Source organism: Henckelia pumila, unplaced genomic scaffold, assembly GCF_033568475.1.
Source record: "Henckelia pumila isolate YLH828 unplaced genomic scaffold, ASM3356847v2 CTG_298:::fragment_3, whole genome shotgun sequence".
Classification (NCBI taxonomy): Eukaryota; Viridiplantae; Streptophyta; class Magnoliopsida; order Lamiales; family Gesneriaceae; genus Henckelia; species Henckelia pumila.
The window spans coordinates 963575-978422 of NW_027331797.1; the positions used below are offsets into that span (position 1 = coordinate 963575).

The 14848-nt window shown below is 28.9% G+C and overlaps 2 protein-coding genes across 5 annotated transcripts; both read right to left on the reverse strand.

Moving 5' to 3' along the window:
- Positions 1-3392: 3392 nt before the first annotated feature.
- LOC140870976 (probable indole-3-pyruvate monooxygenase YUCCA4) lies at positions 3393-6337 on the reverse strand. 4 transcript variants are annotated; one of them, XM_073273401.1, is made up of 4 exons: positions 5599-6337; positions 5261-5509; positions 5044-5166; positions 3393-3716 (listed from the first exon to the last, which is right to left on the reverse strand). In XM_073273401.1, exons 1-4 carry the CDS (start codon positions 6238-6240, stop codon positions 3537-3539), a joined length of 1194 nt encoding a protein of 397 aa, XP_073129502.1. In that variant the 5' UTR covers positions 6241-6337; the 3' UTR covers positions 3393-3536. The 4 variants fall into 4 exon arrangements, with proteins under 4 accessions (XP_073129502.1, XP_073129503.1, XP_073129505.1 ...); XM_073273402.1 differs by having other exon boundaries at positions 3393-3734; XM_073273404.1 differs by having other exon boundaries at positions 3393-3694; positions 5031-5166.
- A 4749-nt stretch (positions 6338-11086) lies between these two features.
- On the reverse strand, positions 11087-11827 carry LOC140870972 (uncharacterized). The gene has a single exon (XM_073273396.1). The coding sequence runs from the start codon at positions 11825-11827 to the stop codon at positions 11294-11296; it is 534 nt and encodes a 177-aa protein (XP_073129497.1). The 3' UTR covers positions 11087-11293.
- Positions 11828-14848: the final 3021 nt, after the last annotated feature.

Here is a 14848-nt window from a genome sequence, read left to right on the forward strand (position 1 = left end):
AATTACACACGAAATTTTTCACGTGCAGTAAGTTTGTAGGACCTGCACGGAGATTTTTCTCGCGTTGAAGTCCACAATATTTTTTTATAAATAATTATGAATGACTGAACAATCAAAATGATCTGGCCTATATAAATATTATTAAAAATAAAAAATAATTTAATTTTTTAAAAAAATATGAAAAAATATCTAATTTTTAAAAAATATATATAAAATTTACGAACATGTCATTTTAATTATTTGAATTTTTTACTCATGTGTCATTTTTTATTATTTGTATTTTTTAAATTATGCGTGTGTTTTTAATTCAATTGTGTTATGTTTTTAAAAATTTTGTGTAAGTCTTAAAATTTAATTGTGTAATTGTATTTTTTCTCAATTATGTGCAATTTTAATATTTTAAAATTAAATAAAAATTTATTAAATTAATAAAAATAATAATATTTCAACATCATCACACCATTGTAAAACGTACAATGAAGTTATCAATATAAGCATCATCATGCGATCAATTTATCAACTTTACCACATCAGCTTTTTCATATTTTTGAACGTTCTTTGAATGAGCGTCACTAATATTATATATCATCGTTATTTTTAAATTAAGAACAAACTATATAATAAACAAGAGAATGAAAATGGATTTAAACCTCACACCTCGTATATATGGAACCATATAATTTAAAAGAAAAGAGGAAAATTAAGAATGACGATTGAGTGAGTGTGGATGGACATTAATAAAGATGTCAGAGGGACGTTTTGACGGGCGTACGTGAACGTGATCAAGTAGTCTTTACATGAAAATCCGCATTGGAAATATATAATATAATTTTATAAAAATTAAAACTTGAAAATTCGATTTAAGTCATTTAGTTTGATTTTATAATTACCATTAATTCATGGAGTTGGGTTGACTCCACGCCTACCTAAAATCAATCTCCACATTTACAATAAATAACGGACCACAATGTTATAAAATAGTCGTTAGATCTTCATGAGCCAATAAATTTCTGATTCATGTGAAATGAAATGAGATTTTTTTCGGAGTCCGTCCTTTTTTTAAAAATATAATGTAATATTTGGGTTTAATTTCATTTTCTTGTGGCGGCATGCAAGCAGTAGTACGTGCATAGGGTAGAGTAGAGGAGCAGTGTCAGAAATATTTTTGTAATGAATGACGTAGGTTCCCCGTAACGCGTGCTTTTGGTAGAGTCCATTATATGAGTGGCAGAGGCCCATCATTGTCTCAATAATATATATTCTTAAAATATTTGGACTTTGGCTTAAACAAAAGGTAGCTTAATAGGAATAGCCAGGGGGCTTGTCTATGAAACTTTTAAAAACTTTATTTAATTGAGATTGGACATCTTAACACATCTTTAGACGTTATGAATGAAACAATTGGACTAACGTAGATCATTTATGGGTAGCATAAGGGGTAGTCTAACACATAATAATGAGTCTGTTATCTTATATCTTCTTAAAATTTGGACGCATAATTTAATTTCAAAAACTAGTTAAAAATAAGGAAAAATTGTTTTTTTGGTTATGTATTTTTGTCATTTTGCGATTTCAATTGTTTATATTTTAAAATTTCAATTTTAGTCCGCTATATTTATTTTTTTGCTAATTTTAATCCTTTTTTCGACGTGGCGCTGACGTGACACCAATTCAGTTCTGACGTGAAGCTGACGTGCACAGTGCCACATAAGCATTTTTTAATAAAAAAATTTGAAATTGTCAAAAATCAAAACATGCTAAACTAATATTAAAATATGAAAACATATTAACTGGATCAAAATCTCAAATTAACAAATATGTCTGACAAAATTTGCATTTTTTTTTAAATAATAATAAATCTTCCAATCCTATTTAACCAGCTAAGCTAACGTGACATCTTTCCATCCATCAGTGTCACAGACATAGAAAGAGAAGGAAGGATCCATTATGCACATTTTGGGTACACGCTTGCTTCTGACCATTTCTTTTTTTTTTTTCTATTTCTTTCTTTTTTGTTTATAAAAAAATAAAAGATATATTTTACAACTTGATTTGATTTTACATGTTCTTAAATATCAATTAGTCTCATATCAAAAATTATTTTACATTTTATAAAATGTGGACATGCATTAAGACAAAATCACATGGTACGGTGCACTTTGATACATAATTAGTCGTTTTAAGACACCGTTTGGTTTGAGTGATAGGATAAATAATTCATAGATAAACAATATAATGTAAATTAAAAATAAATAATAAAAAATAGTTAATAAATTATTTGATTTGATGAATAGATTATAATTTATTTGATTTAATTGATGTAAAATTATTAATTATTAAATAAATAAATAATATGACAAAAATAAGACGAAATTGATTAAGATAAGTTATACATAGATTAATAATACATCAAACCAAATTACTTAACTGACTAAAAGTCTAAAAGTTGTTCGCATGACGGAAATTCTTAGCCTATGTATTTTAATACATTTTAAATAGATAATCGGTCACAAAAAAAAAAAAAACTTGGGGATCCTTTTTAATAAAAATAGCCAAGCCATAATATCATTGATAACACAACATGTATATATTAACATAATCAATCCATACAAATCACTAATTTTTTTAAAAGTCGTAAGCATCCAATTTTTTCTTCCATGGGAAAGGAAAATGGATTTTGTCCAAAAGATTTTTTGTATTGTAATCATTCACAATAAAATAATAACAATTATAATAATACTAAAATTTGAGTTTTATTGAACATTTCCAATAAATAGAAATAGTCGTATTCATCTCGTTATATACTCATTGCAAACAAATACAAAAATAGATGTTTTGAAGTTAAGGATAGAAAAACTACTTTTTAAGGATCTTTCGCAAGTCACTTTTTTTTTTTGCTTTTGACTGATAAAATTTCCAATTTCTTTGACCATTTTTGTTTTGTTTTGTTTTTTTTTTTAAATATACCAGATATAATAAATTGGTTGATGCATAATTCAATACACAATTTGTTATATAAATTAGGGAAAGGGGCCATCGAGTGCCATCAAGTTTCACTCAGTGGATAAAGTTATTAAGACAAGTCAGATCCATACTATTAAACGAACAAAAAAAATATAATATCGAGATATAACATAGAATCAACTGAAAATTATGAAAAAAATTACCCTTCAAGAAAAAATATGTAACAATTACACTAATCATAATTCGGTCGAAAATGGGAGGCCCAATTATTGTAAACTTTTGATCTCACTATTTAAGAATTAATGGAAGCCAAAATTTAAAAATCTAGATTTTTAACAAGGACAAATGTCTACATGAAAATTCCTCTAACATAAGTTGTAATTACAAACATACATGCTCATAATAATTTACAACTGACCCCCCAAAAATTAAAGAGAAATCCGAAACACACTTGACATTGTTCTCCCCCAAAATTTCCCCTCACTTTTTATATAAAAACTTATTTCAGTATCTTTTTCCCCCCTTGTTTTCATATAATTTTATATGGGCAAAATGTCTCGAGCTTAATTGCATTACAGCCCTTTGACTATTCTCCATTGGTCAGTCACATCCTTTGAAATGTTGACTGCGTCAGATGAAATACCGAGGAGTCCTCTTCTGGTGAACCCTACCGCATACAATCCATTCCCTCCTTTCCAACCATCTGGGAAAGGTGACTTTGGAATTCCATCTTTTGTGTAGAAATCTGCCCCCTGCATTGCCCCATTAAACTACTAAATAAGAATCAAGAAATTAGTTTATAACTTAAAATAACAATTATATAATTTTATGGAAAAATTGCTTTTTGGTCATGTTTATTTGTCATTTTACGATTTCAATCATCTATGTTTTTCGATTTCAATTTTAGTCCGCTATTTTTATTTTTTTTGAAAATTTGTTTTTTTTTTTCGATATGAAACTAACATGTATGATGTCACGTAAGCATTTTCGTAAAAAAAATGACAAAAATTGCCAAAAATCAGGACATATAGAACTAAAACTGAAATATAAAAAATCCAAAATCACACAAAATGACAATATACAGACCAAAATTATAATTTTCCCTAATTTTATCATGTCCACTTCCTTAATGAACCATCAAACCTCCCAATAAAACCGTCAGAAACATTACAACGTAGTACAACTTTAAAATATTTGAATTACACTTCGATCTTATAATAATCATGGTTCCTTCTATGCTGCACCGGGTGAATTACATCCGATAAATTTGGACCGTTCATATGGAACGACCCAAATTCATCGGATGTAATTCACCCGGTTGATCATAGAAGGAGCCAATAACCATCATCGATCACAAGCTAATTGGACTACCTAGTTCATGCAATTGCATGATGTACTATTACAAGTCATATATATTAACTTCTTTTTTCTTTTTGCTTTTTTTTTTTAGAAAGAAAAAAGAAAGATATTACTTTCTGAATGAAAATTTGTCAGCATTATCCAATGATGAATACTACAAATTCCAACTTCTCGATCCCTCAAAAAAGAACAGTTTCTAGGGATCGACGCTTTATGTAAGATGACATATATTTTGTGGTGACAACAACACATCATGCCAATAAATCCCAAAGAAAATATTTTTGGAGCAGAAGGGAAATGATCCAAACAAAAGCCATCAGATTTTCTCTTTTGTGCAACAGTTAGTATCTTCAGTCACTGCTGTGTGAGGCAGAAAACGATGTATGACTGTGAATTTAGAAGCAAAAACAAAAAACTACAAATACACAGCATGCAAAATTGTCTTTATTATTACCATTTCAAAAAAAGAAAAAGAAAAGAAGAAGCCCTTCCAACCAATTTTTCCATTCACTATTGTTTATGTGAAAATCATTAAACTCGACCACTATCTTCAAATATTATATCACTAATAGGAGTTGTTAGAGTAGTTTTGTTTTTTCACTATACAAAAAGTAATAAAGTTTATATTTGGATTTTTCTATGCTCCCATGAATATGCAAATCAAATAATTTATAACACATTCAAAAATACTCTTATATATGTTTAACTAAGATTAAATACCTTGAGCCAACCAGGCACATTGCTCCTATATCCAGTTGCCAAGATTATTGAATCAAATTCCTTCTCTTGGCCATCCATGAATCTTGCTCCCTTCTGTGTTATCTCCTTCACTCCTTCCATCACCTGCAACATTAAAATTTGCAAAAAATAACTAATCAAATGTTAAGCAATATGCATGTCCCTGATAAATCAATAATGGGTTTATTTATATATTTACCGTGATTTTACAAGATTTGATCTGAGAAAGGGCTCCGGCATCCAGTACCGGTGTCTTCCCGGTAGCGTTTTTAAGCTCGAGCGGGCCGGTTTTCGGCCGCGGGAGATTTAATTCATCGGTGTTGCCTAAAGTGAAGTTAGCCACCAGCAAGAGGAACTTGTCGACGAGTTTTAGTGGGAAAAGTTTCAGAAGTGTCATTGCTATTGTAAATGTTGAAATCCCAAACATTTCTCTCGGCAAAATATGGACCTGGAATGGATCATCAAAAAAGACATCAACTTTATCAAATTTGATAACTTGTTATTTTCAATTTGTAAAAAAGTAGTGTTGCTGCTTACAGAGTTTCTGACCACCATGTGAGGGATTGCATTATGCCTACATAGATCTAAGCTAACTTCCATGCCAGAATTTCCACAGCCCACGACCAAAACTCTTTGATTCTGAAACTCGGAGCCCGACTTATAAACACTGGTATGCATGACGGGCCCTTGGAATTTATCCATCCCCTGAATTTCTGGTATAACGGGTTCGGCATTTTCCCCTGTGGCTACCACCAGCCATTTCGACAAGTACTGGAAATCTTGAGTTTGGACCCTCCAAAACCCAGTGACAGAATCAAATTCCGCTCTTGAAACAGACTGATTGAATCTTGGCTCCATGCCGAAGTGTTCCGCGTAAGACTCCATGTACGAAACGAACTGATGTTTAGTGGGGTACTTGGGGAAGTTTTCAGGGAAACTAAGCAACGGGAGTTGGCAAAATTGCTTGGGGAGATGGAGTTTGAGGCGATCGTAGGTTCTTTTCTGCCATAAAGAAGCTATGCAATCGGTTCTTTCGAGGATTACAGAGGAGACGCCATTTTCTTGAAGGCATGCTGCTACTGCTAGGCCCGAGGGCCCTGCGCCTACGATTATAGGACCGGGGGAAAACAGAGTGCTGTTCATTTTACCATCTCCGTCTTCTTTTTTACAGGCACCCATTTGGAAAAATGAGCCAAGAAATGGTGGGGAGTCCAAGAAATGAATCGGCAGAAAAGGAGAAGATGGATTTTTAAATTACTCAAAGGTGAAGTTTCTGTTGTTTCACCTGAGAAAGATGAATAGAAAAAAAAAAAAGGGTGAAATCAGAGGTTTTTTCGATGTAAATGTGTTGAAATAGAGCGTTGATGCGTGAAGGTGAAGGAAACTCTGTTTTCTCTGTATCTCAAGGTTTTCTCTTCTCTCAACTTTATGGCTGCAGATGTCTGAGTTACAGAAAAGTGGTAAGAAGATATATCATGTGTATGCACACATACAGGGGACGAGCTAATAATATGCTATAATTAATATAAATATAAATTAAAAAAATGTATGAAATATTTTAATCATGTGACTGTTTAGCCTTGTTTTTGAATCTTTGTACTTTTAATAATTATATTATGGATGCACAGAGATATTTCTTTTTCTATCTAAATAATAAAGCTACCGTTTCATTCATTCTATCATTGCTAATTCAACTGTAAACACTCTCTATTGTCGTTGTTGCAGTTAAAATAGTTAATTACAATATATTATTATTAACAATTTGATTATTTGTTTAAAAGTAATTTTTTTAAATTGTATAACAATATATCACATATTTTCGATAGATTTCAACCTAGCACATGAATAATACTCCAATGATAAATCAAAAATATATAATTAATTATGACTATGTTTAAAATACGAACCGTTGGATGCATGGTTTGGGTATTACCCACCATATTTTCTTCAAAAAAGAAATATGAAAGTACGTACATATATAACATGACTTAATTAAGATGTCCAGTTTAAAATTTTAAGAAAACCACGATAACTTAACTGTTATGAAGATAGTTTACTATTTTCATAAATTTGATTAAATTTAATATAACCAATATAAAAAAAATGCTATTTTATTACACAAGAAACTATGAATTTTATTCGTCCCAAACATATAAAACACACACAAATAAATATACAAGATTTTGCACGAAAATTTGAATAAAAAAACAAATCATGTAATATTAATATATAAACTTTTTTTTCGTCTTGTAGGAGATGTTTGAACTACACAATATCTTCGTACAAACATCTTGTATAAAACATGTAAAAAGTAAAACTTTCGGTGTAGCATCGATTTATTCAATTTATTATATATTATATACATGCATAAATATACAACTATCATTGTGGATTTTCTCTTATATTTCTCATTTTTTTTTCATATTATATGTTAATGAAACTTTTTATCTTCTTTTTTGTTAATTCACCATTGCTTTAAATATATTATCTAAATTTTTTATTTAATTTTTAATGATTAATTACCCACGTAAAACACACATGCATGCATAGTATGTGCGTGTTTTGTAATTATAAGAATAATTATTCTTTGTTGAATTTTTAAAAAGGAGATAAGAACGTAAAAAAGTGGAGTATTTGGAGCATTGTAGCGAGAATTGAACGGGGATATTAGGACAAATGGATCTGATCAACCAATATATATATTTTTCTTAAATAATCTCCTGAAGTGTAAGTGTACTTGAAATACATTACATAATGTTATTTTTTTGTATATTAAAAAATGATTGACACGTGTTAGATAAAAAATATCCCGAATTGAACTCATTCATCGGACCAAAATACGGAACTCAAACTCACTAGCCGGCTTATAAGCTTGGATTTCACAAATTTTATATAAAACTTATATTTGTAACTAGCAAGTCCATGATACGAATTTAAATCGTAAAGATTGGTTACAAGGCGACTTTCAACAACAACAACAATAAGTTTTCAAAAAAATAAATAATAAGAAGAAGAAAAAAAATTATGATTATATTGTTATTCGGAAAAGAATATGAAATTCGCATTTAAAATCATAATTAGTCGTGTGCGCTTTATTCCTACATGGCTATAGTAGCAATGGCCCAAGCATTAAACACAATCACGTAATATAAAATATTATAAAACCGACATTATTTAGTCAGCACGCATGGTTTATATTTTTTCCAACATATTGCTTAGTCATTATTGGGGACCTTTGGGTAGAACCGTAGAATATATATTTTTACTATTTTATTAAGGTTGAGAGTCTTAAAAAAACTGTTTTAGTGTTTTGGTCTTATTTTTTTAATCCAAAAATAACCCTCCATTCACCCATGTTCTTTCTATTATTTTCAATTTATACTTTTTTTTAATTTTTCCCCTTTTCAATTCACTTCATTTTCTTCTCAATTATATGGACATGACTACTCTCATACCTATATATGCATAAATAATATTTATGTATTACGTCTCACACACATCGGATGCGCTTCAATTGCTAGTTATTATTAATCCAGCATCTACATTTATTACCACACTTAATAGGACTATTAAAATGGAGAATACAAGTATTTTGTTTCTCGCCATAATCAATATTCACTATATAGTTGACATTTTCTTGGCTTGAATCAAAATTTTGAACACGGATCCTTTAAAATGAACTATAACGTTTATCAATTAAAACTATAAAATATAAAATAAAACATACAAATTTTAGGAGTCATTATTTATATATAATACTCAAAAAAAATTAAAACATTCAAAATATTAATGTGATTTTAAACCTAACAATACATATCTATATATATATATATATATATATAATATTATTGATTTTTTTAGGCCCCTCCAATCTTGAATCCTGAAGCGAATGGATTCATCATATTGTGTTCAAGTTCGGCTCTATACACACACACATGTTTCATATATTGCGAGCAGCTTCGAAATTTTAGGTAATTTAATCACTTTCCTGCTGGTACAATGCTACTTAATAAAAGTTAGGTTAATAGAAACCGTTTACTTTATGTTGCCATTTAATTAATCATAAAGTCTTCCGGTGTTTTGTGGTGATGGTGAAATACTAATGAGACGGATCGACATAATATTTGTCATGAATATTAATTAGACATAAAAATTAAAAATTCCGTTATTAATACTGATATTCCTACCCAATTCATACCAATTCATACACTAGTTACTAAACCCGTAAATAATACATTCAGCTTCATTTCACACAATAAACCACAATTCAACACCAAATATTACACATTAAGCAAAAAAAGTTAAATTTAAGTGACAATAACAAAATATGTAAACAATGACATATCGTAAACCATTTAAATATTCTAAATATGAAACTCAACATATAAATTATCTTAGTCAATGATGAAGCCTAAGCCTACTAGCTAAAGCTGAAGCTCTGAGGCATATAGTCACAAGTTTTATTTTCGCTGCATGTAAGTAGATTTTTTAATTTATTTAGGAGATTTAATAGTTTATTTGTAATTTATTTGTTCGAAATAAGCAAATTTAAAGTTTATGTTTAAGTTTCGTCAATTGTGTGGATAGTTTCATCAGTTTACTTATTTCGTTGTACTCTGATTCCAGATTGTAATTGTAATCTAGAAAAAAAACAGGAAAATATTTTTTTTGGTTCATTAACTTGTCCATGTTTTGGTTTTGGTCCATTATATTTTCAAAAATTGGGTTTAGTACACTAACTTTTAATTTTCAGTTATTTTGGTTCAACTGCACATATATCCAATATTTATATTTGGTAAATATATTTATGTGAACTTTCAAATTTACCCTTATTAACTTCCATTAATTATACAAATGATCAATTAGATTTTTCATAAATATATTTTGGAGAAGTATAAAAGTAATTTCCATCATCGTATATTTTTTAACTAATTGATTGATTTTTTTTATTTCAAATAAAAGTAAAGTTATTAAAAATATTATTAATTTACTCATGACCGTAAAATCTATTATTGCAAATTAAAGTTATAGCTATATATAATTAGGGGTGGTTCGGTATGGTATACTGCATGCCGTATCGAATACCGCATACCGTACCAAAAATTTCGATATCGAAATTTCTGATACCGATAACGTACCGAAAATTTCGGTAGATATGGAATAAATCCATATCGATACCGTACCGAAATTCGGTACGGTATCGGTAGTCTATACCGATTTTTTTCCGTTATACCAAAATATCGAAAATTCAAAAATCTTATACCGATATCGATACCAAAAATTTCGATATATTCGGTTTTTTTCGGTACGGTAAAGACGGTATGACGGCATTTCGGTATTTTTTGCCGGCCCTATATATAATATACTATTCATCAAAATATAATTGCTTTACTTTGAAATTTTTGAAACTCTATTTTTATGCATGGTTTATTCATTTAAGGTGAGAATTATTCATGCGCGCGTGTCCTTATTTCGACATGAATGGTAACTAGAAACAACAACAATATTACGAATACCAAAATTTGCTTGAAAAGTAATTTATGAGTGTACGTATGATTTCCTATCTACGCAGTACTATATATTTATATCTACATAGCATGCAATATGTATCAAAATGGCATATATAACGGACAAATGGATTCAAATTAAAAATCTTATAAAAGAATTAAGTACGTACTTTTTGTGAGTAATTAATATAATATATATCATGTATATAGCTTTTAAAATTTTTCAGGAACATGTATGATCTAGCTAGTTTCCTGGATTAAATTAAATGTTTTTTAAGGATGAATTTTTAAATGGATAAATTTCAAAATCGATCAGAAATTCCAAATTCAATAGAAAATTGAAATATATATATGTTCGAGTAGAATTTTTTATACATTAAAAGATAACACGAACTAATTAATGATCAGAACCTATATAATAAACATAATAAATGACAATGATTGATTGGCATGACAATAAACTTGCATGTTTTATTTAAATACCCACGAGTATTATATATATTACAAGGAAAAGGAAAAGAAACGTAGCCACGTACAAATTAAAGATGAAAAAGACGATACAAAGTTTCAAGCTTGTATAATTAAGATCGAGACTTTGAAGCAAAGTTTAATCGCCTCTGTGTTTTATTAATTGCATGGTGATGCAAATTTACTTGCTTATTGCACGAGGTTTGGTTATATATGATCAAAGGCAAGCTTGCAATTATATGCAAGGTGGCCGCCTCTTAGTCACCGTTGCCTGGTGGGGGTACCACGGGTGGTAGTGCAGCTGGTGGGGATGGAGGAGGTGGAGACGGCGGTGGCGGGGACGGGGGAGGTGGAGATGGCGGTGGAGGAGATCGAGGAGGCGGTGACGGAGGAGGCGGAGATGGCGGTGGCGGTGACGGAGGAGGCGGTGACGGAGGAGGCGGAGATGGCGGTGGAGGGGATGGAGGAGGCGGTGACGGAGGAGGCGGAGATGGCGGTGGAGGGGATGGAGGCGGCGGTGATGGGGGAGGTGGAGATGGCGGTGGCGGAGATGGAGGAGGCGGTGACGGAGGGGGTGGAGGTGGCGGAGGTGATGGGGGAGGAGGCGATGGAGGGGGTGGGGATGGGCAAAAATTAAATAGGTATGGAAACGGATTTGGCAAATCTGGAGGATAAACTATGCATGGTTTGGGTTTGGGACCAATGGTTGGGAATATCCCCGCATCCACATTTATTATCACACTTAATAGTGTTACTAAAATGGTGAATCCAAGTATTTTGTTTCTTGCCATGATCACTATGGAGTGAAAATGCTTGGTTGATTTTGGTCGGTATATATAGATGCAAATATAAATTTTAAATTAATTTAGGTGATTTAATTTAATTACTTTCCCGCTGGACTTAATTAAGGTTTTTTTTTTTTTTGAGAGAAGGACTTAATTAAGTTTGTTAATAATGGATGTTAGGTAAATTGCAACCGTACGTTTACTTTATTTTGCCATGTAAATTGTGTTCTACTAGTGTTTTCTGTCCATGGTTAAAAAAAACCCTAAATAAAACCTTAATATATATATATATATATATATATATATATATATATATATATATATATATTTATTTATTTATTCGAATCTTAATTCAAAGTGGGGATATATATATATATATATTTATATAAACCACAAAAAATGATTAATATAATAAAATAACGAATCAAAGAGAAATTATTCAATCTATTTGTTTAAACGGAGCCAAATTTCCTCACTCTATAGCATGTGGAAATGAATTATCTTGCTAGGTTCGGCAGTACCAATAGCGTAGAAGAAAATCAAGAACAAGTTTAATGTACTTATTTGACTTTTACAGTGATTTCAAATATCTATTCTGTATACTCAGGGATAGAGATCCTCTACTGTTCTCCTCCCACAACATTTGGTGCTGTGGGAGTTATTTATGGAGATTTCTTGATTTTAACCATTTAGGAAATTAATTATGTTAACTTAAGTGATTTTAAATTCTTGTTAACTCAAATGTTAAATAATAGTTATATATATTCTCTTCGAAACTACTTGTGTTAATTAATGGGTAGAGTTTTAAATAATTATATATATCAAATTATTTTTAAATTTATTTAATATGAAATAATATATACAATTTAATTATATTAAATTAAATTAATGATTTTACAATTAATATTATTATCATTTAGTTTGAGTGATGAGATAAATAATACATATATAAGTAATCTAATGTAATGTAATAAAAATAAATAATAAATGATAGTAAATATAGTATTAGATTTGATCGATAGATTTTAGTTTACTTTATTTGATTAATTAAATTTTATATAAAAATTATAAATTACCATTTTATCCTTTTAACAATAAATAATATATATAATAATATTTAATTATTTATGAAGGGTGATATAGTAATTTAAATTCAATGATTTGATTGATATAAAATAAATAATTAATGATTCGATTGATGTAAAATAAATAATTAATAGATGATAAATAATATGACAAGAAAATGTGCGATTTGATATGATAAATTATATCGAGATTAATAATAACCGTACCAAACGGTTTAGTCTTTTATTGTTAAAAAATATTGATTCATTGGCAAAAAAAAAAAAAAAATAAAAAATACTAATCAAATTCAGAAAAATGATACAAAGTAATTTTTTTAACAAGTAAAAATTTAATATCATAATATTAATTGTAAAATCATTAATTTAACTTAATAGAATTAAATTGTATATATTATTTCATATTAAATAAATTTTAAAATAATTTGATATATATATATAATTATTTAAAAACTGTACTCGTTAATTAACATAAATATCGTAATCACCTTAAAATGGCCTTGGGAAAAATATCTTAATCACCTTAAAATCAATCAGGTTATCAAACTAGCCTATCGTTTACATTAAATTACACATATATATCATTTAAATCATTTCCTTTTATTGATTTAATTTTTTATTTTAAATCAACGTGATTATGCTTAGATTTTTCAGATATAATCATTTTTTTATGGGTAATACTACAGCCTACATGTACACAGAGAGTTACACATTGAGTTACATATTGCACTTGAAATTACATGATTATCCTACATGCATTTTTGAGAGATTTTTTCCAAATAAAGTGCAGGGATAATCATGTAATTTCAAATGTAATGTGTAACCCAACGTGTAACCCTCCGTGTACATGTAGCATTACCCTTCTTTTATTAGAGTTTAATTTTTTGTTTTTATTTAAAATTATTGGAATATTTCGTCCACTCTCCTTTTGTTATTAATTAATTTTTACCTTGATTATTTTTTTTCTATTATTTTAATTTGAGTAAACAGGGAAACATAAATATCAATCATATTTATCAAACTGACTAATCCTATCATAAAATTATACATTAATTAGTACTATAAATTATAAATTCATTAATTATTATTAGTTATTTAAACTATAATTATTTTTATATATAACTTGTTATACTTCAAATAAAATAAAAATAATATCATTCAAAACAAGTTATCGTTACTCTAATTTATTTTTTAAGCATTGGCGAATTATTGATCTAAGATAAAAATTGATATATCGATTTTTGTAACCGAAATGCCAAAAATAGTACTATCATTAACTTAAATAATTAACTCCAAATATATATATGTATAAAATAAGTTTTAAATGTGTATGATTTTGTTAATTAAAAGAAACTTTATTAAAATTGTACAGGAAAAACGTTTGAAGGTGACATACAAGAATATACAATTGAATAAATTTATTTTTAGTAAAATAAATTAGGATGGACAATAGGATGAGATAATTTAGTAGAAATTGAGTCGAAAAAATTAAGAAAAGGATAAAATGAGGGTATTTTGGGATTTTAAAAATATAAAAGGCTATTTTTTAAAATGTTTAGTAAGGAAGGATATTTTAAAATTTTAAGCAATAAGATAGGTTAGAATAATAGATTTCCCTATATATAACTATTGTTTAACATTTGAATTTAACAAGAATTTAATATTACTTAAGTTAACATATTTTTTTTTTTGACAGTAAAATTTGTAATATTATTAATAATTCAAATCATCTATTACAAGATCTACTAACCAAAGAGAAAACATCCCAGCCTCCCAAACAAAAGAGAAGGGGGAAGAAATAGCAAAAGCAGCAAGTCTATGAGCTATAATATTAGCTGATCGACGACAATGTCTCAACTTGATACTGTGACGATAATTCAATAGATTTTTCACCTCCTTAGCAATAGCGCCGATATAACTTTAATTCTCTTCTGGGTTGGCGACT

Excerpts from the sequence above, each read along its gene's own strand:
- LOC140870976 (XM_073273402.1), bottom strand. The coding sequence starts at position 6,240 with ATGGGTGCCTGTAAAAAAGAAGACGGAGATGGTAAAATGAACAGCACT. Across the intron at positions 5,510-5,598 it reads ACATGGTGGTCAGAAACTCT|GTCCATATTTTGCCGAGAGA; the intron begins GTAAGCAGCAAC and ends GATCCATTCCAG. Across the intron at positions 5,167-5,260 it reads TCAAATCTTGTAAAATCACG|GTGATGGAAGGAGTGAAGGA; the intron begins GTAAATATATAA and ends TTAATGTTGCAG.
- LOC140870972 (XM_073273396.1), bottom strand. The coding sequence starts at position 11,827 with ATGGCAAGAAACAAAATACTTGGATTCACCATTTTAGTAACACTATTA.